This window comes from Sylvia atricapilla, chromosome W (assembly GCF_009819655.1).
Source record: "Sylvia atricapilla isolate bSylAtr1 chromosome W, bSylAtr1.pri, whole genome shotgun sequence".
Taxonomy (NCBI): Eukaryota; Metazoa; Chordata; class Aves; order Passeriformes; family Sylviidae; genus Sylvia; species Sylvia atricapilla.
The window spans coordinates 19,783,725-19,805,763 of NC_089173.1; the positions used below are offsets into that span (position 1 = coordinate 19,783,725).

A 22,039-nucleotide genomic window follows, 5' to 3' on the forward strand; every position below is an offset into this window, starting at 1 on the left:
CACCAAGGGAAGCAGGGGGAATGGCTGACCCCAGATGGAAGAACATTTCTAAATAAAGCAATAGCTCGAAAAATGCTGGCAGAAATCCACAACTTAACTCACTGGGGCACCCAAGAGTTGTGTAATGATTTTCTGAGAGAACACCTATGTGTTGGAATCTATAACCTGACTAGAGCAGTTACTGAAGGATGCCTAATTTGTCAAAAAGTAACAAACTTCACAGAAATGCCTCCAGTACAAGGACATAAGCATCTTTTGGTTATAGTTGATCACTTAACGCATTGGGTGGAAGCCTTCCTTACAAAAAGGGAAACAGCACAAGTGGTAATAAAGACACTACTAGAACACATCATCCCCCGGTATAGACTAGTAAATAACATCGTTTCAGACAGAGGCCCCCACTTTGTAGCACAAGTCCTGCATGATGTTGTTAAAGCCTTAAAAATGAAATGGCAGTTACATACACCCTGGCATCCTCAAAGCTCAAGAAGAATTGAGAGAATAAATAAAACCTTCAAAAATGTATTAACTAAATTAATAACAAAAACTGAAATGAATTGGCTAAAATGTTTGCCCCTAGCATTCTTGAAAATCTGAGTTCGACCAAGGTCAGACATAGGGGCTTCACCATACACAACTATCCCAAGTAAAAGGACCATTGCCACTTCCCAGTGACTCTGATACCCCAGCAAAGACTCCCTCCAAATAGACCACCATTAGAGACCCAGACACACTTAAAATAACCTTCAAAAGACAACCAAAGCCCAATTAGAAACAAACAAACAAACAAACAAAAAAAAAAACAACAAAAAACCCGTTGTTCAAAATCTTTCCAAGTTGTTATCAAAAGCTGTCATTTAAAAATGTTCTCTGTAAGTTGTTCTAAAACACCATGAAGTGTTAAGCTGTTTTTAAAAAAAAAAAAAGTTGTGATAATATCATTACAGATCTCTCATAGGGCACACCACAGAAGGGCTAATCAAAAACTGAAAAAGAAGTGGGAATACACTGAAAGGAACTCCATAAGGCCAGTTAAATACCTTCCCCAACCCAAGAGGCAAGACCAGGTGAGATCGAGACAATGGTTCATACTGGACTCTTGGGAGAACTACACACCATCCCATCTATGACGGGGAGAACCTGCAGTCCCTTATAAGAGTTCACACTCATGTAAATCCCACGTGTTTTGATATAAAGCAATATTAGATTGCATGAAATGCTGCAAATTTAAGCAGCGCCTAACTGGAAAGTGCCCTATAAGAGAATAGTTTTACTTTAGTTAGAACCTCAAACTGAAGAACTAAATAAAAGATATTCCCATAAATCAAAAACTGCCAATTGATGCGGGCAAAGGCCCGATCAAAGAAATAGAGGGGGGACTGAAATGAATGAAATGTAAGAAATTCCCTTTTTTTGACACAGTCTGTCATTTGTTAAGAAAGTTATGCTGTTTAAAATGTTATGCCAGTTGTAACCTGTCTGTTAAGGAAGTTATGCTGTTTGTACCAAAATTTGTACCCTCAAAACCTTATTGCAAGTTGTATACCCCCTCTAAAACCCCGGGTTCCCTTCCCCTTCCGTCGGGCTAGACTGTCCCCATTCCCCACCAGCTCCTCGAACTGCTGGCCCCACCTAATAGGAAAATCCAAGGACTTCCATGGTGCATCGCTCCAAACCGAAGTGCAGTTGCCGGCAAGCGGACCCAAAAGCCGGGACCCGGCACAAAATCCAGATAAAAGGGAGACACTACAACAACGAGAAGACCCTCAGCTACCTAAGGACTGAATTCTGCTTCTGCCGCCTCGCCATGACCACAAAGAGACTGGGAAGAAGTGACGCCCCTAGACCACACGAACCCAGTTGGGTTGCCGGGGATTCCCGCAAGACCGGAACCCCCGACTCTGCTGCGGCGAGAGCAGCAGATTCGCCTGACACCTGATCCTCAGCGGCGACAGGAGCGAGGACGGCGACAGGAGCAGCGGCGGTGCAGGCGACCCCTTGAGTTCCCCCTTGAAAGAGCTGACTAATAAAGGCTTTTCAAAGGAGCAGGTCTCCTGGCCCGTTTATAACACCTCACGCTGCCCGGCGTCATAATAAACACACACTTTCTAACTTCAAACTGTTAGAGAGTCTTTGTCCGTCATAGTTGGATATCGGTATTAGACCAATATCCATATTTTTTTAACAAATCATTTTGGCGACCGCGGCAGGACACTGCTCTCTCTGGCCGAGGGGCCATCGGGGTCTGGGACCCCTCAGGGCGCCCGCCCAGAATTTCCTGGGAAGAGGGCTCCCGCGGCCCCGCTGACACCCCCGGGGAAAGACCAGAGCCTGCTGGAACTACGGACAAAAGGTATGTTTAAAATATTGGGAACAGGTACCTTGGAATAGAGGCGGCTTATAAGTCATAAGAGACGTCTTATGCAAAGCAGAAGCCTGACTGGGTTTTGGAAACTCCGAGGAGTCTTGTAAATGGTTGGTTGTGTTCCAGATAGAGCTGGTAACTTGTAGCTCCGTCCCGAAAGCGGGGGGGGGGGGGGGGGAGGGGGGGGGCATCAGCGGCCCCAGGGCCGCAGGTTTTGTTGGTTTGGGGAGCAGTGGTGGCTCCGATCTCGGCTTGTAGTTTAAAGGTGCGCCTTGGTGATCCATACTCTGAAAGGCCAGCCCGAGTTTTGGGGCACGGAAGGTGCTGTCTTGGGTCGTGGTCCCGCGCCGAAGGTGTGTGTGTATTGACAGATCTGTGTCTGTGTGGTGGTCCTGTGGTTTTGTGATTGTGTGCGCTTTGGTGAAGAAAAGAATCATTTGTGTATCGTATGTGTTGTGGTTTGTAAAAGCTTGTGTAGTACGCGTTTTGGTTTGTGTGATTTTGCTGCGTGTTACTAACCTTTGTGAGTGTTTTTGGAAGTTTTGCAAGATAAGAGATTTTAAAACTCCCGCCGATCCACGGAAGAATACCTTTGAGAAAGCGGAGGGATTTGAGTGCTTATGTCGTGATTGAAGTGTATCTGTAATTTGAATCAGTGTGTTGTTTAGTAGAAAAACATCTGTGGGTGAACAAAATGTTAAAAAAAGAAAAAAAAAAAGAAACAAAAACAAAAAAACAAAAAACCCAAAAAAACCCAAGCAAGAGTAAGTGGTTTTCATTTTCAAAGTGAATGCCCGACACAGCCGCGGTGATTGGGGGTGATTTGTTTCCCCGGTAACCGCAGAGGAATCTAGGCTTGCGCAACCTCAAGCCACGTCCCTTAGCTCTTTGTAAGACGCGGAGAGGTTTTGGCGAGTGGATGTTTTAGTTAAAAAGAAATATTCTCATCTATTTGTGAGGTTTGCAGTTGCCAGAGTGTGTGGTAGTATCTTAAAGTGCTGGTGGCTTAATCCTCAAGCACAGAGGAGCAGAAAAGCAGTGTAAGATCAAAGTGTCAGTGTGTGTGTGTGTGTCCGTCGTCGTCCCGTCGTCCCCCCCCCCCCCCCCCCCCCCCACCCCCCCCCGCTTCCCCGCTTTCCTGTGGAAGGGTCTGTGCTACGTCCCGGCTGAAATCTGTGGGAATTTGGCGAAACCTTGTTAAATTTTTTTTGGTTGAATTTGTTTAGGGTCGCAAGGGACCCCGGCTGTTTCTTTTGTGAGCCTAAAACTGTTGGTGTTTGAAGCCAGGTCCCTGCAGAAAAGGGAAACCCGGTCTAGCAGCTTTTGATTGTGTGCAGAGAACGGAAAGCCCAGTGCCAGCCGAGGTGGCCGAGGGATTTTAGTAGAATTGTTGGATTCCTGCGAGAACTCGGTTGATACTCTGCAGAGTTCACATTTGTTAGTAATATACCCAAGGCAAGGCATAACAGAAGACCCGGTTTAATAAGTGATTAATAACCAGCAATTTGGGTCAAGTGCCTGGCTGATTGTGTAGTGGGTTTTTTAAAGAGGAAATTTTTTCCTTTTTTTTTTTTTTTTCTTTTTTTCCTTTTTGTGTGTCAAAAGGCATTGGGAAAAATAGGATCCTGAATATGGGGGCAAATGAAAGCAAAGAGATTCCCAGAAGAAGCCCTTTGGGGTGCATTTTAACACACTGGAAAGAGCTGGTGGGTTGTGATGGTACAGAAACCAGGAAGGAACTGGTCAAGTTATGTACACAGTGGTGGCAACTCTGTAGGGAATGAAGTGGCCAGCAAATGGTACACTGGACTGAGACACTATTACAGTTAATGCTTTTCCTCCGGCGGGAACAAAGGTGGTCAGAAGTCACATATGCAGATACCAAGTAGAGGCTTTGGAACAGGAGACAGAAGATATACTTAAACCACCTCCAAAAAGACAGGAAAGGGGGAGGGTGGGGGGAAATGCAGATTCAGAACCACCATTAACTCCAGCCTCCCCTGCTTCATCTCTAACTTCATCTTCCCTTGGAAGGACAGCAACTAAGGTAGGGGTTTCTCCACCCACTCCTGAACCATACCCACCACTGCCTAGCAGTGACAGTGAGTGGGATGAACCTGAACCTCCCCTGTCAGCCCCCAAACTTCCCCCACAAGGGCCTATAGCACCCAGGACCCGAAAACAAACCACAGGGGTCATACAAGCACCTCTAAGACAAGCATTGACCTCTGATGGAGAAACAAAACTGATTAAAGTTCCCTTTTCCTCAATTGATTTAGAGATCTGGGAAAAGAGTGCTAAGGGTTATCGAAGTGATCTAATAGGGGTTGCTAAGAAAATGAAGTTTATAATTAAGCAGCATTTACCTGATTGGGCAGACCTCCAATTGCTGCTTGATGCCTTAACAGAAACGGAAAAGCAATTAGTTTTGAAAGTGGCTAAGGACCTAGCCGAGGATGACTGTAGAACAACACAGGAAGATGTTAAAAATGTGTTTCCCCTTCAAGACCCGGGCTGGGATCTTAATAATGATGAGGGGTTGGGACGGTTAAAAACATACCAAAAATTGATAGTAGAAGGGCTAAAAAGAGCAATCTTCAAAACCATAATTTGGTCAGCACTATATGCTGTCAAACAAGGCCCTTCCCAAACACCTTGTGAATTTCTAGATCACCTGCAAGACGCGATGCGCCGACACACCACCCTGGATCCTGGATCTAATGAAGGGACACAACAATTAAAAAATTTATTTTTAGGACAGTCTACAAGAGATATCAGGTGGAAACTCCAGAAGATCCGGGGTCCAGACAGCCAGAATTTAGAAGGCTTACTGGATGAGGCCTGAAGAGTTTAATTGTTAATAGACAGCAGGGCAACATTTTCAGTGCTAAATAAGGCCCTAATACCTGTAACCAATGACTATGTTATGGTAAAAGGAGCGACTGGCCAATCTGAAAGAGGTTACTTTTGTGAGCCACTGGAGTATAAATTGGGAAATAATGGAAAATTCTTCGATTTTTATATATGCCTAAAGCTCCATCTGCACTTTTGGGCACAGAACTGCTAGAGCAGGTGGAGGTAAAAAAAAAATTTAAGAATGGGGAAATTATTTTGGAGGTAAAGTATCAACAATATTTAGAATAATGATTAAAAAAAAAAAAAGTATCAAGTGTTTCCTAGAGTGTGGGCTTCTGACATACCAAGCAGGATAAAGAATGCACTACCAGTAGAAATCAAACTTAAAGAAGGGGAACAGCCAGTAAGGGTTAAACAATACCCCAGTGTTCTGGGTTGACCTGCCTCCTATTCCATATATCCATCCCATATCTTGGATACATTGTTATGTCTCGCAGCTGAATCCCTCCCTCTTGGGCGGGTGCCTGCAGTTTTTTTCTTTCTTTCTTTCCTGTTTCGGCTCTTTTCTTTTGCTAGCTTGGTTGCCTTTGCCTTCTTCGCTTCGCTTTGCTTTGCTTTGCTCTCCGGCTGCCCCTGCCGCCGTTTTTTTTCCCCCCGCTGCTTCTGTTTGTTTTTTTTTTCCCTCCTTCCTTCTTTCCCCCCAAGGTTTGAACCGGCTCCGGACGTGACCTGACCTGAGAAGTTGGAGAAGTCCCGAGGCTCGCAACAGATGCATCAGCACCCTCCTCATCATCACAGTAACCTGTCTGTTCCCACGATTCGGTGTTGGGGAGTGTTTTTTTGTAAATAAACCGGTTTTTCCACTTTTCCTCCAAGGTATTTTCCTTCCCGAACCCAGGGCTGGGGTGGGGGGGAAGGGGTGGTGAAGGTTTGGTTTAGGGGACTCCTTTTGGAGGTTCTTCCCTAATTTATTCCAAACCAGGACATTTCTTGGTGCGCCGCCCGGGAAACGAGGCCAGAGGAAGTGGAAAACCCTTAATAATAATATTGGTGGTTCTAGTTGTTTTGTGGGTGTATTGGGATGGTTTTTTCTGGATTCATAATGTCATTCGGGGTGAAAGCCTGCCAATATTTCTGGTCCCCAGGAGTTTTTGAGGTCTTAATACCTCTGTGGTACCTAGGGTTATTCCCTTACCCAGAAATAGCTCTGGTATTGCTACTAATATGTAGTTTTTGGGGCCGTGGGGCACTAACCAGAATATTCATTGGGCTGGGCTTGCTTGTGATGCTTTATAGGAGGGCTGTTAAGATGCTTGAATCTGTTCCAGGAGTGTATAGTTCGTTGTTATGGTGGTGCATTCAGTTTGTTAGGAGAGAAGCAGGGGGAGAGTTTTTTCAGGCTCTGTCTTCCCTCTTCTCCTTTGAATTGTTTACATCTCTATTAGAAAATGTTCAGTTTCCCCTGAGTGTTAAAGAGACCATCTTTCTGGCATTTAATTTAGTAAGTTGTCTCTATACTGTCTGCAGTTTATATAAAATGAAAGCTGAGATTTCTAAAGGGGCTAATGAGATTTGTGATTTAGCGGTTAAGCCAACTAAGAGAAATCTTGAGTGGAGTGGGAAATGGGAAGATATGGGCCAAATTTTAAAGGAATTTTCTGATCCTATAGTCTGGGACTTCCCATCTGAACAAATTCAGAACCCAGCTGAGGTGGCAAAGTATTTGAAAGAGAAGTGCCGTGGTAATACTAAGGAGAAAAGGATTGTTGCAGTGAGCTGGGCCCTGGCATATGTTTACCGTACTCTGCTAGATACTGAAGGACAGCAGATAGAAGAAAGGGAACAGGGAGATAAGCTAGTTACCACCCCAGTCACTCAGGCTGCAGCTAATATCCTGGGCTCCAGGCCAACAGCTAAACCAGACAGGGAGTCTAAGACACTGGCAGTCGCCGGGGCAAAGAGAGCACGAAAGACTGATCGACCAGTAGAGGATGATGATGATGAAGGTGAAGGGCCCTCGAGGCCTCCCGAGGACACCCAATCAGAAGCTGGACAAACTGACATAAAATCAGAAGCCGAACTAACTGACACCCGATCGGAAGCCGGACCAACCTGCCTAAGATCAAATGCCCAACCAGCTGGCACAAGATCGGGACCCACTATTGATGCTTTTTCCCTGAAGGACCTTCGAGGCTTAAGAAAGGATTACACTCGACGACCAGATGAGTCTATAATTAGTTGGTTAGTCCATCTTTGGGATGCTGCAGGCGAAGCTACAATTCCGGATGGCACTGAAGCAAGGCATTTGGGCTCCCTGTCACATGATCCAGTTATTGACCAAGGAATGATGAGGGTGGCTACCACTTGCAGTCTCTGGGAACGAGTCCTGGGAAGTGTGGCACAAAGATACCGGTGTGCAGACGATCTCTACATTCAGCAGACCCAGTGGAAGACCATAGAACAAGGGATTCAACGCTTGAGAGAAATGGCAGTGGCAGAGATTATCTTCTCAGATGACCTAAACACTAAGAACCCAGACTTGGTACCACGTACACCCGTGATGTGGCGAAAACTTGTACGACTTGGACCATCTGAATACACTTCTGCTCTAGCAATAATGAAGTGGGAGGAGACACACGAAATCGTGCTCGATATGGCAAGGAAGCTTCGAGCATATGCTTATGCAGTACATGGCCCAACTCACGCCAGGATTGCAGCTGTGGAAACACGACTGCAGAAACTGGAAGATAAATTAAGAGGAAAATCACAAAAAACTCAGGGAAGAGATTAGGGAGGACTTCCTCCAAATTTCGGCCATTCAAATTAGAGACCCTGGTGTTCAACGCGGGCGTACCTCTGTTGGGGAAAGAAGGCGCACTCCGCGAACCGAGTTGTGGGTCTTCTTGCGTGAAGCTGGAGAGGACATGAGGAGGTGAGACGGAAAACCCACTGCTGCTCTGGCACAACGGGTGCGTAAATTGAAAGAAGGTAGGATTCAAAGAGGAAGTCCTACTAAACAGAGAGCAGCACCAGTTGTCTGCAGCCGGGACGATGATGATATGTCTGATCCCCTGGAGGGAACCTCTAGGACATATGTCCAAAGAAAGAAAGATAATCAGGCTTAGAGGGGCCCTGCCTCTAGCCAGGTAGAGGTTGGGGAGAATCGTGTGTTTTGGACTGTGTGGATTCGATGGCCTGGCACATCAGCACCACAGAGACATGAGGCTTTGGTGGACACTGGATCACAATGTACTTTGGTGCCATCGGAACATGTGCAGGCAGAACCAATTTCCATTGCCGGGGTGACAGGGGGAGTACAAGAGTTAACTTTGTTAGAGGCTGAGGTGAGCCTGACTGAAAAAGACTGGCAGAGACACCTGATTGTGACCAGCCCAGAAGCCCTGTGTATTCTGGGCATAGAATTTCTTCGGAATAAGTATTTCAAAAACCCAAAGGAATTCAAATGGGCATTTGGAATAGCATCTGTAAAAACAGAGGGTGTTAAGCAACTAAACACCCTGTCTGGACTATTAGATAACCCATCTGCTGTGAAATTGTTGAAGGAAAAAATCAGCAGGTGCCAGTCGCCACTTCTATAGTGCATCGGTGGCAGTATAGAACAGTTCGAGATGCAGTGATTCCCATCCACAAAATGATTCGGGAGTTGGAGAGCCAAAGGGTGGTCTGTAAAACCCACTCACCCTTTAACAGCCCCATCTGGCCTGTGCGCAAGTCGGACGGAGAATGGAGGTTGACTATACACTACAGGGCATTGAATAAAGTAACTCCACCGCTGAGTGCTGCCATGCCGGACATGCTGGAACTCCAGTATGAGCTGGAGTCCAAGGCAGCAAGGTGGTATGCCACTATTGACATCGCCAATGCCTTTTTCTCCATTCCTCTGGTTGCAGAATGCAGGCCTCAGTTTGCTTTCACCTGGAGGGGTGTGCAGTACACTTGGAAGTGACTGCCCCAAAAGTGGAAGCACAGTCCTACCATTTGTCATAGATTAATTCAAACTGTATTAGAAGAGGGTGAGGCTCCAGAACATCTGCAGTACATCGATAACATCATAGTGTGGGGGAACACTGCAGCTGAAGTGTTTGCAAAAGAAGAGAAGATTATCCAGATTCTCCTGAAAGCTGGTTTTGCCATCAAGAAGAGCAAAGTCAAGGGACCTGCTAGAGAAATTCAGTTCCTGGGAATTAAGTGAGAAGATGGACGGCGTCAGATTCCCACTGATGTCATCAATAAGATCACAGCGATGTCTCCACCAACTAACAAAAAGAAAACACAAGCTTTCCTAGGTGTCATAAGTTTTTTGAAAATGCTTATTCCAGAATATAGCCACATTGTGAGCCCTCTCCACCTGGTAACTCGCAAAAAAACCACTTTCCAGTGGGGCCCTGAGCAGCAACATGCTTTTACTCAGATCAAACAGGAGATTGCTCACGCGGTAGCCCTTGGCCCAGTCAGGACGGGACCGAACGTGAAGAACGTCCTCTATTCTGCAGCCGGGAGCCACAGTCTGTCCTGGAGCCTTTGGCAGAAGGTGCCGGGGGAGACTCGAGGCCGACCACTGGGATTCTGGAGTCGAAGTTACCGAGGGTCGGAAGCCAGCTATACTCCAACAGAAAAGAAAATTCTAGCAGCCTATGAAGGGGTTCGGGCCGCCTCAGAGGTTATAGGTATGGAAGCACAACTCCTCCTGGTACCCCGACTACCAGTGCTAAGGTAGATGTTTAGAAGAAAGATTCCCTCCACCCACCACGCCACCAGTGCTACCTGGAGCAAGTAGATTGCCCTCATTGTACAACGCGCTCAAGTTGGGAAATTAAATCGCCCTGGAATTTTGGAAGTAATTACAAACTGGCCCGAAGGTGAAAGTTTCAGTGTTGCAGATGAAGAAGAACCAGTGACCCAGGTTGAGGAAGCTCCGCCATACGACCAGTTGCCAGCTGAAGAAATATGCTACGCTTTATTCACCGACGGTTCCTGCCGTGTCATAAAGATAGGTCATTGGTAGAAGGCATCTGTATAAAGCCCCACACGACAGGTCGTAGGGGTCGCTGAAGGAGAGGGTGGATCCAGTCAATTTGCTGAACTTAAAGCCATTCAACTGGCCCTAGATATTGCAAAGAGAGAGAAGTGGCCAAGGCTCTATCTATACACTGATTCTTGGATGGTAACCAATGCTCTGTGGAGATGGCTGAAGAAATGGAAAGAGGCGAACTGGCAGCGTAGAGGTAAACCAATTTGAGCTGCTAAAGAGTAGAAAGATATCGCTGCCCAGTTAGAAAACCTACCTGTGAAGATTCACCATGCAGATGCCCATGTCCCCAAGAGTAAACCTAATGAGAGCCAGCAAAATAATCAGCGGGTAGATCAAACTGCAAAAATAGGGTAGTTGAAAATAGATCTTGACTGGGAGCACAAGGGAGAGTTATTTCTAGCATGATGGGCCCATGATGCCTCAGGTCACCAAGGTAGAGATGCCACCTATAAGTGGGCACGAGACCGAGGGGTGGATTTAACCATGGACAGCATTTCTCAGGTTATCAGTGACTGTGAGACGTGCGCTGCCATTAAGCAAGCCAAGCGGATGAAGCCTCTCTGGTATGGAGGGCGGTGGTCTAAGTACAAGTATAAGAAAGCCTAGCAGATTGATTACATCACACTGCCTCAAACCCACCAAGGCAAGCGTCATGTACTGACCATGATAGAAGCCACCACAGGATGGTTGGAAACCTACCCTGTGTCTCATGCTACAGCCCGCAACACCATCCTGGGCCTTGAAAAGCAAGTCCTTTGGAGGCACGGCACTCCCGAGAGAATTGAGTCAGACAATGGGACTCATTTTAAAAATAATCTTATTAAAACGTGGGCTAGGGAACACAGCATTAAGTAAGTATATCATATCCCCGACCATGCACCAGCCGCGGGTAAAGTGGAGAAGTACAATGGGCTTTTAAAAATCACCCTGAAAGCATTGGGTGGAAAATCCTTAAAAACTTAAGAGCAGCATTTAGCAAAAGCCACCTGGTTAGTTAACACTCGAGGTTCCACCAACCGAGCGGGTCCTGCTCAGTCCCAGCACCTTAATATAGTAGATGGAGATAAAGTCCCAGTGGCCCATGTTAGAGGTTTGTTGGGAAAGACAGTATGGATCAACCCTGACTCAAGTACAGGCAAACCCATCCGTGGAGTTGTCTCTGCTCAAGGACCAGGTTGTACATGGCAAATAATGCAGAAAAATAGAACAATACGATGTGTACCTCAGGGAGATCTGAATATGGAGTAAAATTGATATGTGCTGAATGTTACTACCATTGTCTGCGCGTTAAATCAGTTAAACATGAAACAGAAAGAAACATATAAGTGTCGAAGGTCTAAGTGAGTAAGACGGACAGAAATGTCTAAGTGTTAAAGGTCTAAGTATGTAAGATAAAAGTTTTAATTAGATGGATATATGGGACAAGGAGTGGAATATTCTGAGTTGACCTGCCTCCTATTCCATATATCCATCCCATATCTTGGATACATTGTTACGTCTCGCAGCTGAATCCCTCCCTCTTGGGTGGGTGCCTGCAGTTTTTTTCTTTCTTTCTTTCCTGTTTCAGCTCTTTTCTTTTGCTAGCTTGGCTGCCTTTGCCTTCTTCGCTTCGCTTTGCTTTGCTTTGCTCTCCGGCTGCCCCTGCCGCCGTTTTTTTTCCCCCCGCTGCTTCTGTTTGGTTTTTTTTTTCCCTCCTTCCTTCTTTCCCCCCAAGGGTTGAACCAGCTCCAGACCTGACCTGACCTGAGAAGTTGGAAAAGTCCCGAGGCTCGCAACAGACGCGTCAGCACCCTCCTCCTAAACACAGTAACCTGTCTGTTCCCACTATTCGGTGTCGGGGAATGTTTTTTAATCAATAAACCGGTTTTTCCACTTTTCCTCCAAAGTATTTTCCTTCCCGAACCCAGAGCTGGGGGGGAGAAGGGGTGGTGGAGGTTTGGTTTAGGGGACTCCTTTTGGAGGTTCTTCCCTAATTTATTCCAAACCAGAACACCCATAAAGAAAGAAGATAGAGAAGGGATTAGTAAAACTTTCTGAAGATAGGACTACTGAGGGAGTGTCAGTCTGATTTTAACACTCCTATCCTGCCAGTGAGGAAGCCCCACGGCTCATACAGGCTAGTACAGGACTTAAGGGCTGTTAACAAGATAACTGAAGACTTGTATCCAGTAGTTGCTAATCCTTATACCTTGTTAAACTGTTTAACCCCCGAACTAACCTGGTTTACTGTTTTAGATTTCAAGAATGCTTTCTTTTGCCTCCCTCTCCATGAAGCCAGCCAGAAAATCTTTGCATTTGAGTGGGAGAACCCCAAAACGGGACGGAAGAACCAGCTCACATGGTGTGTGCTTACCCAGGGGTACAAGAATTCACCCACTATATTTGGGGAGCAGCTTGCAAAGGACTTAGAGTCTTGGGTACCTCCACCAGGAGAAGGACAGTTGTTCCAGTATGTGGATGACCTCCTAATAGCCACCCAGACCCAGGAAACATGCGTGGACTGGACGGTAAGCCTCCTAAACTTTTTGGGCCTGCAGGGGTATCGAGTATCTCAAAAGAAAGCCCAAATAATGAAGCAAACAGTAATTTACCTGGGCTATGAAATGAGTGCTGGACAAAGAACCCTAGGGCAAGATCGCAAAGAGGCAATATGCCAGACCCCAAAGCCTCAGATAGTGAAAGAACTGAGAACCTTTTTAGGTATGACAGGATGGTACAGACTGTGGATTTATAATTATGGATTACTTGTTAAACCTCTGTATGCCTTGATCACGGAAGGAAGCAGAGATCTTCAATGGACAAAAGAAGCAGCTCAAGCTTTTGACCAGCTAAAGAAGGCCCTCATGTCAGCACCAGCCTTGGGACTTCCAGATGTGAGTAGGCCATTCTTTTTGTTTTCTCATGAGAAGCAAGGGATTGCTTTAGGGATACTAGCACAAAATCTGGGTCCATATCGAAGGGTAGTTGCCTACCTCTCTAAACAGCTGGATACGGCAGCTAAGAGGGGTGGCCAGGGTGCCTCAGAGCCGTTGCAGCAGTGGCAGTGAACATCCAAGAGGCACGCAAGTTCACCCTGGGTCAGAAGATGACAGTGCTAGTGTCTCACACAGTGTCTACAGTCCTGGAAACGAAAGGGGGGCACTGGCTCTCCCCACAGACATTCCTGAAGTACCAAGCTATACTGGTGGAAGAAGATGATGTTGAGATTGTGGTAACTAACATTGTGAACCCAGCTTCCTTCCTCAGCGGCAGTATGGGAGAACCAGTGATCCATGATTGCCTGGAGACCATCGAAGCCACCTACTCCAGTCGCCTGGATCTCAAAGATACCCCACTTGAAAATGCCGAGACCTGGTTTACTGATGGGAGCAGCTATGTCATCAGTGGAAAGAGACATGCTGGGTATGCAGTTTCCACAAGCAGAGAGGTAATAGAGTCCAAACCATTACCAACAAATACCTCTGCACAGAAGGCTGAGATAATTGCCTGAATTCGAGCTCTGGAGATGGCAAAAGGAAAAAGAATTAACATCTCTACGGACTCAAGGTATGCATTTGGAGTAGTTCATGCACATGGAGCCATTTGGAAAGAGAGAGGACTGTTAAACTCACAAGGGAAGAACATTAAATACGCACAAGAAATATTGAGACTGTTAGATGCAGTGCAACTGCCTGAAAAGGTAGCCATCATGCACATCAAGGCACACCAGAAAATGAGCTCGGAGTTGGAAGAGGGGAACATGCTGGCGGATAGAGGCAAAAGAAGCAGCAAAAAGTAAGATAACCGATGAGACAATTGAGGCAACATTAATTCCAGATGGAAAAATTTCTATTGAATGTAAGGCAATATACAATAAAAAAGAATAAGAGACTTATTAAGGCAGAAAAGGCAAGTTATAACCAGGAGGGATGGGCTGTGGCAGAAGAAGGAAAACTTGTAGTACCCTCCTATTTGTTGTGGTCATTAGTACAGAGGGAACATGAGAAAACACACTGGGGAATAGATGCCCTGTATAACCATTTAAAAGAAAGAATCATGACCAGGAAATTGCAGGGCACAGTGATACAAGTAACTCGTCAGTGTAGTCTTTGCCTCCGAACTAATCCCAAAAACACCCCAAAGCCTAAAGTGGGACAAATTGGGAAAGGCTGTGGACCTGGGCAACAATGGCAAATTGACTTTACAGAGCTGCCCAGGAAGGGAGGATATCGTTACCTATTGGTGTTAACTGATACTTTTTCAGGATGGCCAGAAGCCTTTCCTGCCAAAACAGCTAAGGCCCGAGAGGTAGCCAAAGCACTGTTGCAAGAAATAATACCTCGTTTTGGAGTTCCAGCCACCATATCCTCAGATAGAGGACCACACTTTATTTCAAAAATTGTACAGCAAATAAGCAACCATCTGGGAATAGACTGGGAACTACATACCCCATATCACCCTCAATCTAGTGGCCAAGTGGAAAAAATGAACCACTTGATTAAACAACAAATAGTGAGACTGGGGCAAGAAGCAAATTTGCCCTGGCCCCAGGCTCTCCCATTGGCATTATTGCAAATTCGGACAAAACCAAGGGCAAAAGAGAAACTGAGCCCTTTTGAAATATTATATGGAAGGCCGTATGCAGTTCAAGAAGGAACAACACCCATGCAAGTAGGGGAAGAAACCCTACATAGATATATGGTGGCACTAAATAGACAACTCAGAGAAATTGAGAAACATGTGGCTGAAGCTCAAAACAGGGAATTAGATGGGCCAGTACATGATATACAACCTGGGGATTATGTATATATTAAGTCTTTTGCAGAAAAGATCTTGAAACCACAGTGAAAAAGACCATTCCAGGTGCTTCTTACTACCTTCACTGCAATCAAGGTCAAGGAACAGAAGGCCTGGATCCATCACTCCCGAGTGAAGAAAGCCCCAGAAGGAATCTGGAAGATCACACCAGGCAATAATGAACTGAAGCTGAAGCTCACTCGGAATCACAAACAGATGTATTAACAGTATGGACATTATGTGGAAAGTTGTAATTATTGCAGTAATTCCCTTAACCATAACGAGAGTCAATGCAGTACCATGCAGGTACAATGTGACCGAGATAAATAGGTGTCAAGGGAGAGCTTATGATGCTTACTCTCGTAAGGCTCTAAATAAGATGCCAAAAGTCACAAATGCAAGCTTGTGGGAAGGAAGAAATGTTTGGGGATGTAAATATGCATTCGTACAGGATGGGTTCCACAAGGCTTACCACCCACCCGTGAGATCCATCCGCATTAGTCCTGAATGTTGTGATGTACTCAGGCCCAACTGTGGATGCAATCAGTGGCCGCTGCGGTTATCAGAGAAGGTGGAGAGGGAACATTCCCTGCTGAAATTCCCAAAATTGTTTGAGATAATGCTTCTGATATGGAGAAGGAGCTTCAGTCTTGGTGGGTGTTGGTCAATTTCACCTATAACCCGGTGACTAGTATAGTGACAGCCTTTGTTTTAACCATACATGATGCCTCAGTGGACCTGATACATCCAATAGTCCCCTTAGGATTAAACCATGAGGGAACTGTATTGTACCCTTCTGAGCACAGGATGTGGGCACGAGAAATTGAAGGAAAATGGCAAACCGTTAATCTAGAGCCCTGCACTGCGAGGAGACAACTAGGATACATATGTGAGGGGACATTAGAAGGTGTCAAAGACACTTGCTTAGATACAGATCAAAATATTTGTCACTTTGAAACGCATCCAGGCGAACAGAAAACTTCACTGGTGTATACAAGGTTGTGTCTGTCTAAGGACAGCGTGCCCCATCATAAGAATAGACAGCCAAATTGTAAGGGAGACCAAATTCAATTTGTGTGTTTGCAATTTTGTCAGAATTAAGGGATGTGATTTTTCCTATTGAGCACCTGTAGTATCACAACAATATATAAAGACCAGCCTAACCACTGTACAGAAGATACTGCCTGTGCCCATAGGGATGAATTTGACTCTAGTTGCTCAATTGATGAAACACCCCGAACTGAGAGAAATCTTAAAGGAAATTAGAGAAGGGGGCAAAAAGACATTAATTACAATTCACCATGATACAGAGACCATCAAAGGAGTTTTTAAAAGGTTTGAAGAACATTTGTCTCATCATTGGTGGGATGTTCTTTTTGGGTAGTCTCCAACAGCAACTGGTATACTAAAAACCTTAGTCCACCCCATAGTTGTGTTGCTTATTTTAGTTAGTATAAGTTTAATTTTATCTGTTGCAATACTTGTTTGGAATTGGAGGATTCTACGACAAGTAGCAGCCTTAACCTCACTAACAAAAGCATATGGCTTAGTCTTGAGAGACACCAGCTGTGCGGCTTGGATAGATGAAGAAGACTCTCTATATTGAGTAAAGGAATTTACTCACTTTAAAGAAGAAGTGGGGAACGAGATATTAATTTTGAAAAATTAAGGACTTTAGTTAAAGTAGATATTGCTGACGTAGACTTCCCTTTACATTTTGAAGAATAAAGGACTTTAGTTAAACTAGGTACTGCTGACGTAGACTTCCCTTTTACTAACTAGACATTGTTGAGGTAAACTTCCCTGTTTTTAACATAAGCCGGATTTAAGGAACCAATAAATCAGGAGACCTGTCAACTTAATCAATAGACTCCAAGAACACAATGTGATCATAAATCAGATAGTCTTGAGAAAACAGGATCCAGGTGTCACCAACACTAAAAGGTTAAAAAGGCAAAGCGAGGAAGACGCATCTTACTTCATCATTTTGAGACCCTACCCCATAAGAAGGACCACCGACCCATTTCAAAGAACAAACTATGCATGCTTAATTGCTTTTTTGCTAATTACCATACAAAGCGGGGAATGGGATGGACCAGAGTTATGAATATGCATTTGTGTTTTGGGTATTCAACACTTTTGTACATAAAAAGACCCTGTGAGCATCTGTAAATTGCGCATGTGTATTTGGGAGCTATCCCGCACGCTGCCCGGTGTCATAATAAACACACACTTTGTAACTTCATACTGTTAGAGAGTCTTTGTCCGTCATAGTTGGATATTGGTATTAGATCAATATCCATATTTTTTTAACAAATCAATACCATGCCAAAACTAAATGCTTTTTTCACCTCATTATTTCATTACAAAGCGAGTTGAAGTTGTTGCTAAAGGAAAGCTATTGAGAACTCAATTTTCATAGAACAGATTTTTTACTCTAATGAGAGTAAGCCAGAATGTAACAAGCTCATGAAATAAGTCTCCATATCTGAACTTATTTTACATATTGGAGAAAAGTAGGTCGAGACAAATATGAGTCAGCACAGCCCTGCAATATGGCCAAAACAATTTGAAAAGGGCTTCTAAAATGCACCACACAAACCCACACAATCAACTCCCGTTCTATCAGCCTGTCCATTTTAGCCTGGCTAACTAGAAAAACACTCTTCTGTCCAACTGAGCAATCCTATCACCAGAAAGGCTGGTCCTCAATCTCCTTAAGCTGCATACCAGGCTGGCTAAATATGTTTGTGATGGATTCACTCTCACATTTACTTGGCCAGATGTGAATTTATCCAATGTTAAAGACATTTCCAAAACTTTCCTTGTAGCAGATTCAGGAGTTCTTGCCCTGCCTCCCTTTCTGCATCCCTTATAGATGTGCAGTGCTTTGCTGGTACAGACTCTTGTAGGCAGGGCACTCCATTGGTAATGAGCAGAACAAGACTGTGGTGACACAGCATGTTACTCAACATGAATACAGTTTCAGAATCCATGAAATAATAATGAAAGGAAAGACAGAGTGGACAAAGTTTCCAGACATATCAAAACAAAGGGTGAGATACAGTGGATCTAGCACCAACAAACTACACAGGTACTCCAGGTACGGGCAGTTAGCATTGCCTTCGCATAGCTGGGAGGCTGCTGTGCTCCCTGGGGTGAACTGGATTAACAACAAAGGGGAACTACATTAAAATTACTCCTAACTTTAAAAAATAAAAAGCCTTATGTGAACACCAGAGATTGAGCTGCACATCTGGAATGGCTTAATCAGCACAAGACAAGGCATGTCCTTTTCCAGAGAAGTCAAACAACCCTTCGAGATGCCTGGATTACAAACCTGGGCTTGTAAAATTGGCAAACCTGAGCAACACACTTGGGAAGGCAACACAAAGAGAAATGTACAAAATTAATTAAATGTAAATTTGGTGACTATTACACATTTATTTACAGATGTTCTAAGAATATATCTTACTGCTCATGCCTTATGACTTAACTATATGATGAAAGTATCATGTTTGATCAAGGCTCTTCATGCTGAATCATTTAAGAATGTACAATTAAGAGTTTGCCCATGTGAATGACACTTTTAAAGTACAATTTCCATGACTGCATACAAATTCACTGGAACTTCTTTGCAGAGATATATTTTCACTTCTAGAATAGACCTTTTCTACAAATTACAGGCAGAATAATTTGCCCTTAAATAGTAGCATGGGGTGGAAATGTTTCTGCAGGAGTCAGTGCAGTCAGCAAGCTGCCTAACTCATTCTGAATCCCTAAAGGTCTGCCTGGTGTCCATGCAAAGCCTGCTTTAAGTCTTATAAACATACCATTCTGTACCTGCCTACAGCCCTCAAAAATTCAAAATCTCAAAACTAAGAAACTCAGAATGAGGCTAGGAGCAACCTGATCCAAGTGGAAAGTCTCCCTGAACAGGGCAGGGGAGTTGGAACTAGATGACCTTTAGGGTCCCTTCCAACCGAAACCACTCTGTGATTCCATGAAAAAACATCTTTAAAAACCGACCCAGCTCACACTGTCAACTGTAACGCGATGAGCCGAACCCAGACTAAGCCAAAGGGAAGGGTAACCCATCAGGGCGTGCGGCGAACACGCGGGGCACCTGCAGCCCGGCTCGTCCCGGGCAGGAGCAGGGGAAGGATGCGCGGCCCTGTCAGGGGAGACCCCGACCCCCGCGCCGCCAGCCCCGGCGCCTCAGCATCATCCGGCCCGGCTCCTCAGCCCCGACCCGCCGAGCGGACCTGTTGGAGTGGAAGCGGTGCAGAGGGTCGGTGCGGTGGCAGGAGGAGAGCTGGCAGCCGAAATCGCTGACGTCCAAGCAGCCCTCCTCGCTCAGGCTCAAGCTGCCGCCCCGCGGCGGGTGCTGGTGCGAGAGCAGCGGGCACGGTTCCTCGGGGGCCAGGAACTTCTCGTACGGCTCCTCGGTCATTGCGGCGGGCGCGGGGGCGGCGGGAACGCCTCAGGCAGCGGCGGGAGCGCCTCGGGCACACGGCGTCGGCGGCGCCGCCATCAGCGCCGCCATCAGCAGCCGGTCTCGGGACACACCGCGCTGTCGCAGCGGCTCCTTCCGGCGCAGCGCCCCCACAGCGCCCCCTGTCGCGGGGAGGGTGGGCGGCGTGGCCGTGGCGGCCGAGGCGGCGCAGGGGCTCGGAGAGGGCGGTGGCGGCTGCGGCTGCGGCTTCCTGGGCCCGCGCGTACCGGCCGAGGTGAAGGCCATGGCTCGGGGCGTGCTGGACATGGGCAAGGAGATCTTCCGGCGGCCCCTCAAAGGTAGGGCCCGTGCGGGGCCCGCGGAGCGCCGCCCCGGCGCGGAAGGGCCGCGCTGCCCCCGTACAGGGACGCGGGGGGTTCCCAGCCGGAGCCCATGGGCAGGAGCCGCGTTCCCCGAGGAAGCCGTGGATCCTCACGGGAAGGCAAGGACAACTATTAGAGAGTTTCCAAAGGAGATAAAAGAATATGGTGAAAGGCCGTAGGGGGGAAGCCATACGGACTGAGGTCATTCGGTCTGTTTGGCCTGGAGGGGACTGAAGGGAGACCTCAAAGCTGGCTACAACTTCCTCACGAGAGGCTGCGGAGAGACAGACACTGATGCCCTCTCTGGTGACCAGTGACAGGACACGAGGGAACAGCATAATGCTATGTCAGGGCACTTCAGGTTAGGTATCAGGAAAAGATTCTTTCCCTAGAAGGTGTTGGGCATTGGAAAAGGCTCTCCAGGAAAATGGTCACAGGACCAGCCTGACAGAGTTCAAGGAGTGTTGGGACAATTCTCTCAGGCACATGGTGGGATTCTTGGGGTGTCCTGTGCAGGGCTGAGTCAGACTTGATCCTTCTGGGTCCATTACAACTCAGAACATTCTGTGATTCTGTGACAGCTGGAGGGCTGCAGCTGCAAGGCTGCAGCTTCCTGAGGCACTTCCCATTGCTTTTCCTGACAGGAAACTAGAGCTGGGCTTTAAATAAAATGAGGGGCTTGATTCATTGTATTCTACAATTCTGTGAAATCTGTGATAATGAGGAATAGAGTTGTGTAGCTGTGGATGGCCCCCAAAGTCATCTGAGTGCTGTTAAATTCATTCCTCTCTCATCCCTGTGTCCCAGAGCCAGCAGCCCCAGTCACTGTCAGGTTGTATGTGGCAGTCAGAAGACCCTGCGGGCATCTACAGAACTTGCAGGAGAAAATACAGCAACCCCAAGGTGCAGGTGTCCTATTGAGGTTGAGGCTGTAAGATTGAAAATGACTGATTTCATTTTTGTCTGTGAGGCTTCTCCCTGTGGTGAGAATTTTCTCAAGGCACCTTTGACCATCAAAATCGAGTTACACAGTTGAGTAAATTAGGATATATAAAACAATCATGGAATAATGGAATAGTTGATTAGCAGAGTGAAAGCACAGCTTGCTGGAGAGTAGCTGCTGCCCAGCATGGTATGACCCTGGCATGTTCTCTTACCTAACATCTTGTCAGGGATTTTCTTTTTGATTTGAAGGATTCAAAATGTCTGGTAGCTGGTTTGTCTCTAAAAGTGTTGCTGCACGGTAGCAGAAATGAGCAATGTATTCAGGGGTTCCTTGTAATACTTGAAATAATAAAGCTGTGTATAGGCAGAGGCATTTGGGACTGAAGTAAGTACACGTTGAATCATATTTGCTGTCTAGTGCAGGGACATAGAGACTGAAAAGCTTTATCAGTGCCAGGAAGCCTGACTGTCTGGATTTAATTTTGGTGTAAATTACCTCCTGCTTTTGGGTGTGCAATAAATGCTTCCTACCATAGCTGGAGCAGACAGTCCTTCAAACTGCTTGGAGCCCAGGGCAGTGACCCCAGTGCAGATTCCCCTGGAGTGGGCAGGCACAGCCTCTCTCTGGTTATGCAGAGCTGGCACAAATCTCCCATCACTGTCTGCTCTTGCTGACCTGTGACTCACAGTTTGCAGGGCTGCAGTTTTTCCTCTGAAGGTTTTGTAATCTTCAAAGATGTGATGGATTTCAGCACCATATATCTACATTGCTCTTGCACCAAGTTAGTTTTTCAAGGCTGTTACTGTTACTCTATTGCTAAACAAAGACTAATGTAAAAAATGAGATGCAGGTTCATATGCCTGGTCAGTTCATGATGTAAAAACTGCATGTAACAGTATCTAAGGGTTATCCAGCCAGTGTTATTGCAGGCTCTGCTACACTGTCCCAATGATTGATTTAATTTTTTTCTGTGAGGCTTCTCCCTGTGGTGAGAATTTTCTCAATGCACCTTTGACCATCTATAGTGGTTTAGGGCAAATTTGGGAAGAAACCTCCTAAGGGGCTCTCCCTCCCCTCCCCCAACTGGTACAGGAAAAAATAACCTCCTCAGAGAGAGGTGGAAAGAACCCTGTTTATTAAACAGGCAAAGCACGCCCCAGCACAGTAAATTGAACAATACCCGATGACAAGAACTTTGTGCTGCTCTGGAGAGATGACAGATTTA

The 22,039-nt window shown here is 46.0% G+C and overlaps 1 protein-coding gene across 2 annotated transcripts in view; it reads right to left on the reverse strand.

The window, feature by feature from the left end:
• The window catches only part of LOC136373382 (protein FAM199X-like), a 33,760-nt gene extending 14,189 nt beyond the window's left edge, over positions 1-19,571 (reverse strand). For both annotated transcript variants that reach the window (XM_066338292.1, XM_066338290.1), the window contains exon 1: positions 19,316-19,571. In XM_066338292.1, the coding sequence (XP_066194389.1) occupies positions 19,316-19,503 (188 nt within the window). In that variant the 5' untranslated portion in view covers positions 19,504-19,571. The remainder of the gene's footprint in view (positions 1-19,315) is intronic.
• Between the last annotated feature and the right edge of the window lie 2,468 nt (positions 19,572-22,039).